Here is a 15,469-nt window from a genome sequence, read left to right on the forward strand (position 1 = left end):
CTCTCTGAGCTGTCTAAGGGACTCTCGAGAGTCTTCTCCAACACCACAGTTCAAAAACATCAGTTCTTTTGTGCTCAGTTTTCTTTATAGTCCAACTCTCACATTCATACATGACTACTGGAAAAACCATAGCCTTGACTAGATGGACCTTTCTTGGCAAAGTAATGTTGGTCATAGCTTTTGTTCCAAGGAGCAAGCGTCTTTTAATTTCATGGCGGCAGTCACCATCTGCAGGGATTTTAGAGCCCCCCAAAGAAGTCTCTCCCTGTTTCCATTGTTTCCCCATCTATTTACCTTGGAGTGATGAGACCAGATGCCTGATCTTAGTTTTCTGAATGTTGAGTTTTAAGCCAATTTTTTCACTCTCTTTCAATTTCATCAAGAGACTCTTTAGTTCTTCTTCACTTTCTGCCATAAGGGTGGTGTCATCTGTGTATCTGAAGTTATTGATATTTCTCCTGGCAATCTTGGCTTGTGCTTCATCCAGCCCAGCATTTTCATGACGTATTCTGCATATAAGTTAAATAAGCAGGGTGACAATATACAGCCTTGGTGTACTCCTTTCCTGATTTGGAACCAGTCTGTTGTTCCATGTCCAGTTCTAACTGTTGCTTCCTGACCTACATACTGATTTCTCAGGAGGCAGGTCAGGTAGGTGGTCTGGAATTCCAATCTCTTGAAGAATTTTCCACAGTTTGTTGTGATCCACACAGTCAAAGGCTCTGGCATAGTCAATAAAGCAGAAGTAGATGTTTTTTCTGGAACCCTTTTGCTTTTTCTATGATCCAACGGAAGTTGGCAATTTGATCTCTGGTTCCTCTGCCTTTTCTAAGTCCAGTTTGAACATCTGGAAGTTCACAGTTCACGTACTGTTGAAGCCTGACTTGGAGAATTTTGAGCATTACTTTGCTAGCATGTGAGATGAGTGCAATTATGCGCTAGTTTGGGCACTCTTTGGCATTGCCTTTCTTGGAATTGGAATGAAAACTGACCTTTTCCAGTCCTGTGGCCACTACTGAGTTTTCCAGATTTGCTGGCATATTGAGTGCAGCACTTTCATAGCATCATCTTTTAGGATTTGAAATAGCTCAACTAGAATTCTATCACCTCCACTAGCTTTGTTCCTAGTGATCTTTCCTAAGGCCCACTTGACTACATTCCAGGATGTCTGGCTCTAGGTGAGTGATCACACCATTGTGATTGTCTGGGTCATGAAGATCTTTTTTGTATGGTTCTTCTGTGTGTTCTTGCCACCTTTTCTTAATATTTTCTGCTTCTGTTAGGTCCCTACCATTTCTGTCCTTTATTGTGCCCATCTTTGCATGAAATATTCCCTTGGTATCTGTAATTTTCTTCAAGAGATCTCTAGTCTTTCCCATTCTATTGTTTTCCTCTATTTGTTTTCATTTGGGGAAGGCTTTCTTATCTCTCCTTGCTATTCTTTGGAACTCTGCATTCAAATAGGTATATCTTTCCTTTTCTCTTTTGCCTTTCACTTCTCTTGTTTTCTCAGCTATTTGTAAGGCCTCCTCAGACAACCATTTTGTCTTTTTGCATTTCTTTTTCTTGGGGATGGTCTTGATCCCTGCCTCCTGTACAGTGTCATGAACCTCTGTCCATAATTCTTCAGGCACTCTGTGTATCAGATCTAATTTCTTGAGTCTATTTGTCACTGTAGCACCCCAGATTAGAAGGAGAGGAGAATCCTGAGTGGACCGGATACATCAGGGAAGAGGCTCAATAAGGAAGGGCTGCTTAATCTCTAAAATGACTCACAGTTTAAGACGAGGACGGGAGCACCCGCTGGGCTTACTCACAAAGGAATCTTAGGTGTGCTTGGCAAGGGAAGGTCTGAGTGGGGTGCTGGGCCCGAGACTGGCTCATAGCTGGTGGGAATCAGAGGGAGGTGAGCATGTAGAGACAGTATGTGCAGATCTCTGACTCAGGAGGAGCAGTTGTGCAAGGCAGGAGAGAGATGAGGAGGAAGTCGCAGGAGACAGGGGTTCAAAGACGGATTTTGATTTTGGTTTTTGGATGGGAGAGAGATGAACATGCTTGGATGCTGAGAGAGCCAGGAAAGAAGCAGAGGTTGAAGAAACAGGAAAGAGTGAGGAGGTGGGGAGGGAGGGCATCTGAGCACGGGGTAGGGGGACAGATTCGAGTGTTGGCAGTAGCAAGCTCATCCCCTTTTCTGTGCTGGGGGAGAAGGACCTGTATGGATATGGTAGGTCTGTAGGTCTGGTGACCGTGTATAGGAAAGCGTTCTTCTCAGACAGCTTCTCCTTTCTTGGAGAGGTAGGATGAAAACAAGATGGAACTGGCTAGAAAGTGCAAGGAGAGTGGAGAAAGTTGAGAAGGCTACCAGCATGAAGAGCAGCAGATAGAGTGAAGCAGGGAGGAATGAGGAGAGTCACGTGGACTGGAGAACATGAATTTGCAGCAGCCTAGCGCTGGTGGCTTGATTCTCACCAGCAGAGCCTAGCACAGGGTATGGAGGTGGGACGGCATGGTCGGATGGATCTGGGTTGGGGGTTGGCCAAGCAGGAGGGGCAGAGGGACAGTGAGGGTATTGGTGGGATGGCAGTTCACTCCAGTTTTATCTCAGCAAGTATTTCTTATCATCTGACTATACACTAGGCATGGTGCGGGGTGTAAGGACACATTGGCAAACCAGGCAGACTGTGTTCCTGCCCTCGGAGAGGTTGGCCACCAGTGGGGGTTCAGTTCAGTTTGGTTGCTCAGTCGTGTCCGACTCTTTGCGACCCCATGGACCGCAGCACCCCAGGCCTCCCTGTCCATCACCAGCTCCTGGAGTTTACCCAGACTCATGTCCATTGAGTCAGTGATGCCATCCAACCATCTCATCCTCTGTCGTCCCCTTCTCCTCCTGCTCCCAATCCCTCCCAGCACCAGGGTCTTTTTCAGTGAGTCAGCTCTTCCCATCAGGTGGCCAAAGTATTGGAGTTTCAGCTTCAGCATCAGTCCTTCCAATGAACACTCAGGACTGATCTCCTTTAGGATGGACTGGTTGGATCTCCTTGCATTCCAAGGAAGTCTCAAGAGTCTTCTCCAACACCACAGTTCAAAAGCATCAATTCTTCGGTGCTCAGCTTTTTTTATAGTCCAACTCTCATATCCATACATGAACACTGGAAAAACCATAGCCTTGACTAGACGGACCTTTGTTGGCAAAATAATGTCTCTGCTTAGCGGGGGTAGGGGGTTGGGAAAACATCTATTTAGAAGCTCCCATGTGAGATGAGGGTGACGGGAGGGATTTGTGGAGTCTAGGCTAGATACAGACAGACAGGAATGTAGGAGGGGCTGGCAGACAGAGAGAGGGTCACAGGGTCAGGTCAGGAGGTGCCTGTGAGGTCAACACACATGGGCAGATGTGGCAGGAGAGTGAAGGCTGAGGGAAGCTGCGGTTAGAGAGTGGGGTGACTCGTCCCTGCCCTGCCCTTCCCTCCCTGCCCTGCCCTTCCCTCCCTGCCTTCCTGTTACAATAGCGACCTGTTCTTTTCCTGTTGAAGCCTGGGCCTCCAAGGGCTCTCCCCATGCCCTCTGACTCTCTTGGGGATGCTGACCTTCTTTCCCGTCTACTGGGTTCATCTCACCACTTCTAAATATTCCCAAGGCTCTCTCATTATATATGTATGTATAAATGGCTTGACTGCCCCCATTCTCTTGCAGTCAATATCCTTTCATTTCCTAGCCCATTCTGTTCCCTTCTATTTCAGCCCCCTTTTTCCGTCCAGTTGTCCCCTCCTGCTGTCACCATTTGCCTGGCCTTCACACTGTCCCCTCAGTTTGCTGGGACCTGGTTTCTGCAGCCCGTTCCCTGTGGATGATACCCCTGCCACGGGCACCGATGACCATCTTTGTTAATCTAACGAACACTTAGCGGTCTTTATTTGACTCATGACAGTGTTGGGCCCCAGTGGTCACCTTCTTCTCTTAGAAACTCTTCTAGAATCTTCTCTTGGCTTCTGATATTAACTTCCTCCTCTGTGACATTGTAACCCCTGGGCTTTTATGATATCAGTTTACCCCACAGCCCCACTCCATTTGGTCTTTAAGCCTCCATCCAAGGGCACCTTCTTATCTCTCCCCCAAATAGCTTCTGTATGGTATTAGCCAGTCTCAGGGCTTGGTGGCTCAGATGGTAAAGCGCCTGTCTGCAATGCGGGAGAGGTGGGTTTGATCCCTGGGTTGGGAAGATCCCCTGGAGAAGGAAATGGCAGCTCACTCCAGCACTCTTGCTTGGGAAAATCCCATGGACGGAGGAGCCTGGTAGACTACAGTCCATGGGGTCGCAAAGAGTCGGACACGACTGAGCAAGCGACTTCATTTCACTTTTTTCAGTCTCAGGGCTCGAGTATCCACCTATCAGAGAGGCCCAGATAGCAGATAAAAACCAAATTAAAAGCAATCCCCTAGATTCCCAGTGAGGAGACTTGCCAAAAGGTTTGGGGGCTAACTTGAATACGTAAACTTTTAGTGTAGTTGAAATAATAATGTCCTTTATTAAGTTAGTTCACTATACACTTTAAAAATCAGATACCGTATAAGACATTGTAGCAAGACATTTTATTTTTTTTCCTCCTCCCATTTTATGAAGCAGTTTTATTTAAACTTTTAACATTTCTCTTTAAGACCTGGGTTAGTATCACTAAAGCTTTGTTATCATGAACCTTTTACAGAACACATGAACTTTATTTTTGCCCAGGTTATTCATGTCATAGTGCTTTTTGAATCTGTGTATGATGCTGTAAACTCTGTTCTTTGCCACAAAAGCCTGATTGCATAGTACTAGGCTGCATAAATAAACTAAAATAAAAAATCTGGTAGGTGTGTATTTGTTGTCTCCACAACATAGTCACTTTCGTTATTGTTCTTGAAGTGACTTTTTATAAGAATGGCTTGCTTAAAAAGATGAATACTTGCAATTATAAGGTCATACCCCAGGAATAATATTTGAATCTAATTGAAATGTCTTTGCCTGCATTATTTTCTGATTCTACCAAGTGACCCTCATACATATCCAAAACTTCATTGATTGAGGTTATTTCAGGCTAACGAGCTTTCCCCAAAGAGCATTTTGTTGTTCTAAACGTGCTAATTGAGAGCGCGCCCTGATGTGGGAGACTTTGTGAAGACTGGAATATGAGACAGGTCTTTGCTACCTCAGAGATAATTCTGGAGCAAAATCTTATCTCATATATTCTCTGGTAGCTCAGCTGGTAAAGAATCTGCCTGTAATGCAGGAGACCCCAGTTTGATTCCTGGGTTGGGACGATCCCCTGGAGAAGAGATAGGCTACCCACTCCAGTATGCTTGCCTGGAGAATCCCCATGGACAGAGGAGCCTGGCAGGCAACAGTCCATGGGGTTGCAAAGAGTCGGACACGACTGAGCGTCTGAGAGCACTCAGATGTTTTTCTGACAACTCCCAAATTGATATCTCCTGGCCAGGGCTTTCCCTCCTTAAACCCAACAGCCTACTTCTTCACCTGGGTGAAGCCCAGTCTTCACCTGCGTACCACTCACTCAGTGGGTCGAAGCATTTTTGTTGAGTACCTACTGTGTGTCAAGCACCATCCTGGGTGCGGGTGGATAAAGGGGTGAACATGACAGAGTCTGTGTTTTCAAGGAGTCCATCCTAGTGGGATGATACAGGGAATAAACACGTGGACAAATAAGAAAGTGTCATATACCAGTAGACACCATGAAGAAGATAAAATGGGGTCATGTGGTAGAGGGTGACTCTGTGGCCTGTGTGTTTCATGAGGGGAGGTATGGGTCAGAAAGGGCCTCCTGGAGGAGAGGATGTTTGATTTGAGATAAGAATGCCAGGGAGACAGTCGTGTGAAGCTGGGGGAAGAGGGTTGGCAGACGTTGGTGCAAAAAGACTCCACTATGGTAGGAGAAGGCTGGTGTATGTGGGGGAGGGGGGTTGGGTGTGGGGGAGGGGAGGTGACATTCGAGAAGGGGAGGGCTTAGGGAGATGAGTTTGGAGCGGAAGCCAGCGCCTGACCAGGTAGGGCCTTGCAGGCCATAGCAAAGATTTTATCGTCATTTTTACAACCATGATGGGAAGTCACTGGGAGGGTTTCAAGGAAGGGAGTGACTTGGTTTGATTTACATGATAGAAAGGTCTCTCAGGCTGCCATATGGAGGAGAAAGTGCAGAGGAGCACGAGTCAGGGCAGGGAGCCACTTCAGGTATCCAGTGTTCAATGAGGTGGTTCTCAGAGATGGTAGGAAGGGAATGGACTTTGAAGACATTTTGGAATTATATCCAGCTTGACTTGCTAATAGTGGGGATGTGATTATGAGGAAAGAGACATCTAGGTCTTTGAATTGAGCAACTGGGTGGACGGGAATGTCATCTTCCAAGATGGTGAAGACCAGGACAGAATATAAATCTGTCCTCTTGGGGGGTTAGGAGTTCTGTTTTGGATAGTGAGTCTAGCACTCAGAGGAGTGGTTAGGTGTGAACTTTAATGTGAGAATCATCAGTTTAGAGATGGTTTTATGGGTGTTTCTGGACAAGATCACAGAGCAGATAAAGCAGAAAAGAGGGTGGAGAACTGGGCCCTGGGGCATTTTGCGTTTAGAGATCAGCAAGAACAATTAGTGAAATCAAGAAAGACCCATCAGCGAGATGGCAGGAAGTCAGGAGAGGGTGCTGCCTGGGAGCCAAGGGGAGATGGTGTTTAAGGAGGGAGCTCTCAATGGCCAAGTGTTGCTGAGGGAGAAAGATGAGGATGACCAGTGGATTTGGCAACAGTGTTGGCCATTCATGATCTTGATAAGAGCCGTCCTGAGTCGCTAAAGTGATGAGGAAGTGGAGATGTCAAGTGTAGACAACTTTTAGAGGATTTGGTTTTAAGTGGGGTATTAGCTGGAGAAGGATATTTAAAAGAAAAGAGAGGGAAATGTTATAAGATATATTTACAGAGAAGGAATAGTGAGGCAATAGCTGTGGAACACAGTCAGGGGCGGGGGTGGGTGATAGGTTATGGGGGACAGTGTCCACGTGCAGCAGGGGCTACCAGGAGCAGGGTGCTTTATCCATGTTAAGGGGAGAAGGTGGACTTGGTGGACGGGGATAAGCCGGTGCTTGCCTACTGCTTCTATTGCCCAGTGGCATAGGATGCCTGGCTCTCTGCTGAAATGGGGGATTAAGAGAATGGGGGCTTGAGGTTTGGGGAAAGAGAGGTATGATATAGTCATCTTGGAAAATAGGGTTAAAGTTTTAGGAAAATGTAGAATTTCTTAGACATGTGGAGTGCCCACTTGAGCTTTGTGACCAGAAGTTGTGCCTGAAGCCAGCCAGTCCAGTGGTATTATTCTCCAGATGTTTTGAAACAGGGGCCACCTGGAGAATTTAACTGGAGTTAGGAGGGAAGGTGGGGATGTGAAGGGGATGATGGGTGTTGAGATAGTGGGCTTATTGGCCAGTAGATGGGGCAGAAAGATTGCTGGAGGGGGACAAGAAAGAGAAGATAGTGCAAACAGGGTACAGTACAAACAGGGTCTAGGGTGTGAGCACGCATGTGGTGAGGTTCGATAGGTGGAGAAAAAAAGATTGTTGGGAACAAGGAAGTCCAGAAAGTGAGAGGTCAAGGTTTTGGGTGTGAATCATAATAAGTGTCTTAGCAGCCTTCCTGGCCGGGGTGTAATATGGTCCATGAATGAGAGGGGGTAAGCAGGTATCTTATTTGTATTTCAAAGTCAACATATTTGAAACAGAAGTTACCAGTATCGCCCTCACACCTACTCCTCCACTCGGGAAATGGCACCACCACCCAGAGCCAGAAACTTGGGTGTCACTTTGATTCCGCTCTCTTCCTGATCCCCACACCCAACCAAGTCACCACATCGTTTCCATTCTGTCTCGTAAGCATGTCTTTGATCCAGCTATTTCTTTCCATCACCCCTGTGCACACCCTGGCTGAGGCCACTGCTCTTTCTCACTTGGACTATTGCATCAGGCTTCAAACAGAGAGCCCTGCCCTGGCCCCTCCGCACTGTGACCAGACCCTGTAAATTGGATCACGTGGCTTCTGTGCAAAGTCGCCCTGGTAACTTTTCATTGTTTTTAGGATAAAGTCTGAAATCTTTAACAAAGACTTCTAGAGAAAGCGCTGCACGTCCGGCCCCTGTCTACTTCAGCCTGACGCCTACTATGAGCCTGCTCGCCTGACTCCAGCCCTCCTGGGTTCCTTCCGATCCTTGGCATCAGGTTTGATCTCTGTGCTAGGCCTTTCATATACTTTCCCCTCTGCCTGGAATCCCCTTCTCTCTGTTTGGCAAGATCTTCGTCTTTCTCCAGGTGTCAGTTTAAGAAGTCCCAGGGAAGCTTTTCCTGGGTGCCTGAATGTTGCCTCCCCTCCCTCTTCCCTCTTCCCCAGCCACCACTGGCCCTCCCCGCCCCCCCGCCCGGCTTCCCCAGCATGTCACAAGTTCATTAGCCATCCTCTTCATAGCATATCGCTCCATGAAGTCAGGGACTGTTGCCTGATTCTTCCCAGACAAATCGTGTGTAACTGACACAGAACTCGTCACACAGAAGTGAACAGTAAATAGTTACTGACCTGAACTGGATGGAAGATTCTAGAGGTGGAGCAGTTCTGGGGGAAGACAGGCCCGGGTTGTGATCCTGTGAGTGGCCAGCTAAGTGGAGTGGAGGAGGAGGTCCTGGGCCACGAGGCTGGCATGGAATGAAGAGAGCAGAGTGACACATGAGTGGTCCCTGCGGCCAGGGGCTGTGAGAGAATACCAGAAGACCACAGTCACATGCTCCAGTCCTTAGTGAACGAGAAGCAGGTGCGGCTATGGGGGTGGGCAGAGGATGGAGGAGAAAGACGGCAGGACCAAAGCGAGGGAAGAGTTTTCAGGAAGATGGCGGTGGAAGGACAGAGAATGATGGCTGGTCAGGTGGTGTTTCATCTCCACCGGGCTCAGTGGCTTGGGACTTAAAGACCTCTGGGAAGAGTGCCCATGAAAAGGCCTGGTGTGGGGTTAGTCAGGGTTCTGTGATGTTCTTGCCTGTGTTGGACCTGGAAGCCCTTGGAGTAGGGAGCCTGGAATCTCAGACGGAGTTGTCTATGGCAGGTCTGCAGGTCTACATGTGGGAGCTGCCTTGGGCTGAGCAGTGTGGGGCCGTCTGGTTCTGAGCTGGTTGAGATGGCCATCCTGTTCTCTGGGGTTGGGTGGTCACGGCTCTGGTCTGGTTTGGTGGTGGGGGCCACCTTGTTTCCTGGGGTGGGGTGGTCAGTGGATGGTTTTGGTGCCCCACCCACGCCCTCATTCCTGGGAGAGATACACTCATGGCTTATAGCTGCCCCCAAAGAACTGACCTTGACTGAGTGAGCGCCATCAACCCTTCCTCACCAGCCCTCTGGCTTGGGATAGCCTGAAACCAACGACTGACAGCTATGGGAGCTCCAAAATCTGATGCTCTTTACTCCAGGGGACAATTGTGTTATGGGATTTATGATCCAAAGGTCCCCTCATGCCATGGGGCTCAGGCCAAGACTGAGTTTCCCAGAACACAGAATATCCAGAATTCCCAGAATACTCTGCACAGCTCCACCCTCTCCCTATCCTGCTGCCTTTGTTCTTCCTTACCTGCACACAAACTCCTGCCATTGGCCCTGCTTCCAGGGACCCTGACCTAAGACGGGGGGAACTCTCTGATCTTGTCCCATAATCAGGGGTGGGCATGGAGGCTCTCCAGGGGTCATGGGGGACCTAGCCCCCCACAGATTCAGTTCATCCCTGTGGACTTGGAAGTTCCCCTCTCCTCTCCAGGCCAAAGTTTTCTCCCGTATAAAAACCATGTGCTGCGGTTCATGGGGTCGCAAAGAGTCAGACACGACTGAGTGACTAAACTGAACTGAACTGAACTGAAAAACCTTTAGACCGGGGGAAGGGATAGGGGTGGGCTGAACTGGGAGATGGACAAATATACACTACTAGGTATAAAATAGATAACTAATGAGAATCTACTATATACTACAGGAAACTCTACTCACTGCTCTGTGGTGACCTAAATGGGAAGGAAATCCAAAAAGAGGGGCTGTATTAATATGTATACATATAACTGATTTACTTTGCTCTACAGTAGAAGCTAACACAGCATTGTAAAGCAACTATACTCCAATAAAAATTAATTAAAGAAAAAGAATATGGAACCAGTCTTCCATGGATACGAAGGGATGGCTGTAAAAACTGTACCCCTAAGGATGTCTTGAATTCATTTAATTATGGTATCCTTATTATTTCTTTGTCCTAAATGTTCCTAGACTGCTTTTAAAATATGTTTTCAAAAAGAGTTAACTTAAAAAAACAAAAAATTTTCAGTTCAGTTCAGTCGCTCAATCGTTTCCGACTCTTTGCAACCCCATGGAATGCAGCATGCCAGGCTTCCCTATTCATCATCAATTCCCAGAAATTCCTCAAACTCCTGTCCATCGAGTCAGTGATGCCATCCAACCATCTCATCCTCTGTCGTCCCCTTCTCCTGCCTTCAATCTTTCCCAGCATCAGGGTCTTTCCCAATGAGTCAGTCCTTCACATCAGGTGGCCAAAATATTGTAGGCTGGCTTAATTAAAACAACAACAACAAAACACACAAACAGGGAAACACTCTGCTGAGCTCCCTGGGCTAGGTGTGGTGGAGGATTCAGATTCGGATAAATGAGACAGGGTCCCTTCCATCAAGCAGCTCATAGACCATTTACTCATTTAACAAAGATTTATTGAAGGCAGCTGGGGAGCTGGATAACTCAGCGTCCTATGTGTAAAGGGCTCACAGACTGATGGGGAGAACTGCTGCTGCTGCTGCTAAGTCGCTTCAGTCGTGTCCGACTCTGTGCGACCCCATAGACGGCAGGCCACCAGGCTCCCTCGTCCCTGGGATTCTCCAGGCAAGAACACTGGAGTGGGTTGCCATTTCCTTCTCCAATGCATGATAGTGAAAAGTGAAAGTGAAGTCGCTCAGTTGTGTCCGACTCTTCGCGACCCCATGGACTGCAGCCCACCAGGGTCCTCCATCCATGGGATTTTCCAGGCAAGAGTACTGGAGTGGGGTGCCATTGACTTCTCTGGATGGGGAGAATGGACCCCTCCAATTTGGGGAGAGTGGCTGAAGTGCAGGTGAGGCTGGCACATGGAGGAGGTTAAGGCTGTCCCTGGGAGTTTGAGGAAGCGTCCCAGATGAGGGAGGAAGGGCATTCCAGGCAGAGGGAACAGCATGTCTGAAGGCTGGAGGCACGACCCAGTGTGATGTGTCTGGTTGAGGATCCTCGAGCCCTTTGGTGTGTTATTGGTGTTACCAGGAGAAAGGGGGCTTCCCTGGTGGCTCAGACGGTGAAGAATCTGCTTGCTATGCTGGAGACCTGGGTTTGATCCCTGTGTCAGGAAGATCCCCTGGAGAAGGGAATTGCTACCCACTCCAGTATTCTTGCCTGGAGAATTCCATGGACAGAGGAGCCTGGTGGGCTACAGTGGAGCCTGGCGGGCTACAGTTCATGGGATCACAAAGAGTTGGACACAACTGAGTGACTACCACTTTTACTTTTCAGGAGAAAGGAGGGGGTGTTGTGAGGTTGCGGAGGTCAACAGGGCCTGGTGGAGGGCAATGGGGATGGTGGTCATAGTGGAAGGACTTTCAAAGCCGGAGGAATGATGTTGTCAGATTCGTACACAACCGCTCTGTCCTTGTAGAGAAGGGCAGGGGGAGAGGCCCAGTGGGAGGGGTAAGGCTATGGGGTGGGAGAGGAGAGACAGACTCGGGAAACTTTTAGAGGCTTAAATTTGCAGGATTTGGTGCTGCTCTGAGATGCGGGCCGTGAGGGGCTGGGAGGTGGGGAGGGGCGGAGGATGCCAGACCAGTTCCTGGCTCGGACAACTGGGTGGGTGGCAGTGTTGTTCATGGTGGGGTGTTGGGGGGTGGTCGGGTGGTGATGCTTGAGGAGAGCAGGTTTGGGGAAAGATGACATGGTCACCTTAGGGGTTGCTGAATGGGAGGGGCCTAGGGGTCTCCCAGAGGGTTGTCCTGTGACTCAAACTGGTGTGGGTGCTGGCTCTCGAGCTAGTCCAGCTGTTTCAGGAGCTGTCAAGGTCTGAGTGGTGTGTGTAGGGTGGAAGGATTGTGTATTCAGTAAAGAGAAGGAAAGTCCCTCAGCCTTAAGGATCCGTGAGGAACCGTCAGCTTGGAGGTGCTCCATGAGTCCTGGCCCGTGGGGATGGGCCTCTTAAACACGCAGGCAGACGCTCCCATCCAGGACCCCCTCTCACTGCCGTCCCACCCACGCCAGGCCTTCCCCCTCACCCTTCAAAGGTCTCATCCCTGGGTACCTTGCTGGGCAGGGTTAGGGAGGCCAGGATCGGGAAGCCATGTGCACGTAGCTGAGGGTCATCAACTCATACTGGCACAGGGTCTCCTAGGATCTCTCCCCTCCTGCTTTGACCAGCTGGTTGCAGAGTCCAGAGACCACTGGATCAACCTCTGGGTTTCCCACCACCTCCTGGGGGCATGCTCTGTGGGGTGTGTGGCGGGAGTGTGAGTGTGTGATGGGTAAACCTGGATCTGAGGTTCCAGGACTCAGATGCCCACTGAGTGTCTTGGCCGCCTCTCCAAGGTCCATCATGACCCTCCCCCACCTCCCACTTTCCTTCCCATCCCTCCCTATCCCTGATCTGCAAAGTACTGAGAAAATCATATTTATTAAGGACTTGACATATCCTATCGCCATATACAAAAGTCCCCATCAGCTATCAACCTGCCTCCCCCAGGGCTCAGGACCCAGAGACCAAACTGCTTCCTAGCATTGGTCCCTGGGTGGGTGTCTGGAGCTCCACATCTGCCTTCCCCACCTGCCCGGTGGTGGCTTTCCGGAGCAGGCAGAAGCTCTGGTGGTCTCAGCTGCCGACCTCGCTGGTTATGGAAACCCACCTGCATCAACCGTGGTCATTTCAGCCTTCATTAGGACAGAGTTCCCATCTTGGGGGTGCTCCCCGGGGGAGAGGGCATACGGTGGACACGTCTCCGGCAGGTGAGGCCGGCGCCGGGACCCCCGGGGTCTGGGGCCAAGGATCTCCAGGCACCTCTTGCCCACCAGGTAGGAGACCTCACAGAGGTTGAGGAGGATGCAGAGGCCGGCGGTGGCCACCATGAAGTAGGTGAAGATCTTCTTCTCGGTGGGCCGGGCGATGTAACAGTCCACGGTGTGAGGGCAGGGCGGCTCGGAGCAGGCCACCACCCGCGGCAGGCTGTAGTCCTTGTAGAGGCGGTGGAAGACGCAGAGGAAGCCCACGTCCACGGCCGCCTTGAAGAGGAGGCTCAGCAGGTAGGTCCACCAGAGCCCGCCCCGCTTCTTGTCCGGGTCGTCGTACAGGGTCGGGGCGTGGGGCCCGTGCTTCCGGCGGTGCTTCCGCTCCCGCTCCTGGCGGTAGGCCACGTGCATGGCCACGAGCAGCGAGGGGCACGTGACCAGGATGAGCTGCAGGGCCCAGAGGCGCACGTGGGACACGGGGAAGAACTGGTCGTAGCAGACGTTGGGGCAGCCCGGCTGCTTGGTGTTGCAGATGAAGTCCTTCTGCTCGTCGTCCCACACCTCCTCCGCCGCCACCACGTAGACCAGCACGCGGAAGAGGAAGACCACGGACAGCCAGATGCGGCCCAGCGCCGTGGAGTACTTGTTGACCCCGCTGAGCACCTCCCGCAGGAACGCCCAGTTCATGCTGACCCGGCCTTGCTTCCCTGGGTGGACGATCTCGGCCCGGCGTCACAGGGCTGGAAGAACCTGGAAATGGGCACCTTCATTAAGGGTGTGACGGGCACATGATTTCACAACCACCGTGTTATCATGTCCACACTGGGCATGACTTGGTGGGGCAGGGATTGCCATCACCCTAGATTCAGAGGGAGGGAGCTAAAGCCCCGAGCGGCACCCGCCCAAGGCGCGTGGCTGGAAGGGGCAGAGCTGGTCTTAAGCTTCCATCTTCCAGTTACAAAATCAGGACATATTTTATTCTATAAAGTAACCAGTACACGTGAAGGGTAATCATCCTGTAATGATGTGCCTACCAACCTCGCTGACTCCAACCTTCAGCTCTGCGGGTCACACAACTTCTAAAGAAACAGTAAAAAAATGTGGGTTGGATGATCCACTGTTGGGTCAGCTGCCAGCCTGGATTGGGCAGGAGGGGAGGGATGTGTATCTGTTTTTTTGTTTTTTCTGCCACACCATATAGCACGCAGAACTTCTCCAATCAGGGATTGAACCCATGCCCCCTGCAGTGGAAGCCTGGAGTCAACCTCTGGACTGCCAGGGAAGTCTGAGGGACATGTATCTTTATTCTTCAACCTCCTCCAACTGAGCACCAGCCTGACCCAGGCCCTGTGCAGACCTCAGATGATATCTACCCTCATCTTCTCTCTGGCTCCAGGACGTTCCCCACTTGACATTCCCTTTCAAAGCAAACAGGCTCTTGGAATCACGGAGGCTTGGTATGATCCTGCCACCTCCTGTTTCGGCGCTGGGCCTGAGGGCTGACCTGACCCCAGTGGGTTCTCTGGAATTCTAACCATTCCAGTCTTTGGGAGGGACTGGGGAAGACCAGAGGCAAGATTCTGGCATGGTCCTCCCCCCACCATCTACCTTTGCTTTCAGGGACGCCTTCCTTCTCCGTCGGCTCGCTGGCTGTTTGCTGCCCATGTGGGCCACTGTGTCATTCAGGCCATGTCCTGCTGCTCCATCCTCCACACCCCTTGTCTTACCTCTCTGCCTCTGGCCCCTCTCCTGCCCATGACTCAGGTATCAGCCATCTTCAGACCTTGTGCCTTTGGGACATTTTCTGAGCACTCTCCTCCATCTGTCCTGGCAGAGTGCCTCACGGGTACTTAAATGGTCTATGTATCTGTTTTCCATGCCAGACTGTCAGCTTCTGGAGGGCAGCCTCTATATCTCATTCATCTCTGATTCCCTAGGACTCAGTACTGAGCCTGGACCAGTGAACACACAGACATTTGTGTGTTCTGTGTGTGCTCAACCCAACTGAAACCCCACTTCTTCCTTATCCCGCCTCTTACTTGCTGCTGCTGCTAAGTCACTTCAGTTGTGTCTGACTCTGTGAGACCCCAATGACGGCAGCCCACCAGGCTCCCTTGTCCCTGGAATTCTCCAGGCGAGAATACTGGAATGGGTTGCCATTTCCTTCTCCAATGCATGAAAGTGATAAGTGAAAGTGAAGTCACGCTCCTAGCGACCCCATGGACTGCAGCCTACCAGGCTCCTCCGTCCATGGGATTTTCCAGGAGAGAGTACTGGAGTGGGTTGTTATCTCTAATCTCCTGTCTTCCCTCTGGTCTGGCAGACAGTCCTTCCCCTTCCTTCGGGCTTCCCGGGAGTTTCTCCAGAGATCGTGTCTCCCCGGATGTCTCCTGAGCCCAAC

General features: G+C 50.4%; 1 protein-coding gene across 1 annotated transcript; it reads right to left on the minus strand.

The window, feature by feature from the left end:
* Positions 1–12,954: 12,954 nt before the first annotated feature.
* GJB4 (gap junction protein beta 4) lies at positions 12,955–13,816 on the minus strand. The gene has a single exon (XM_065930442.1). It carries the CDS (start codon positions 13,753–13,755, stop codon positions 12,955–12,957), a length of 801 nt encoding a protein of 266 aa, XP_065786514.1. The 5' UTR covers positions 13,756–13,816.
* Between the last annotated feature and the right edge of the window lie 1,653 nt (positions 13,817–15,469).

Source organism: Muntiacus reevesi, chromosome 1, assembly GCF_963930625.1.
Source record: "Muntiacus reevesi chromosome 1, mMunRee1.1, whole genome shotgun sequence".
NCBI lineage: Eukaryota > Metazoa > Chordata > Mammalia > Artiodactyla > Cervidae > Muntiacus > Muntiacus reevesi.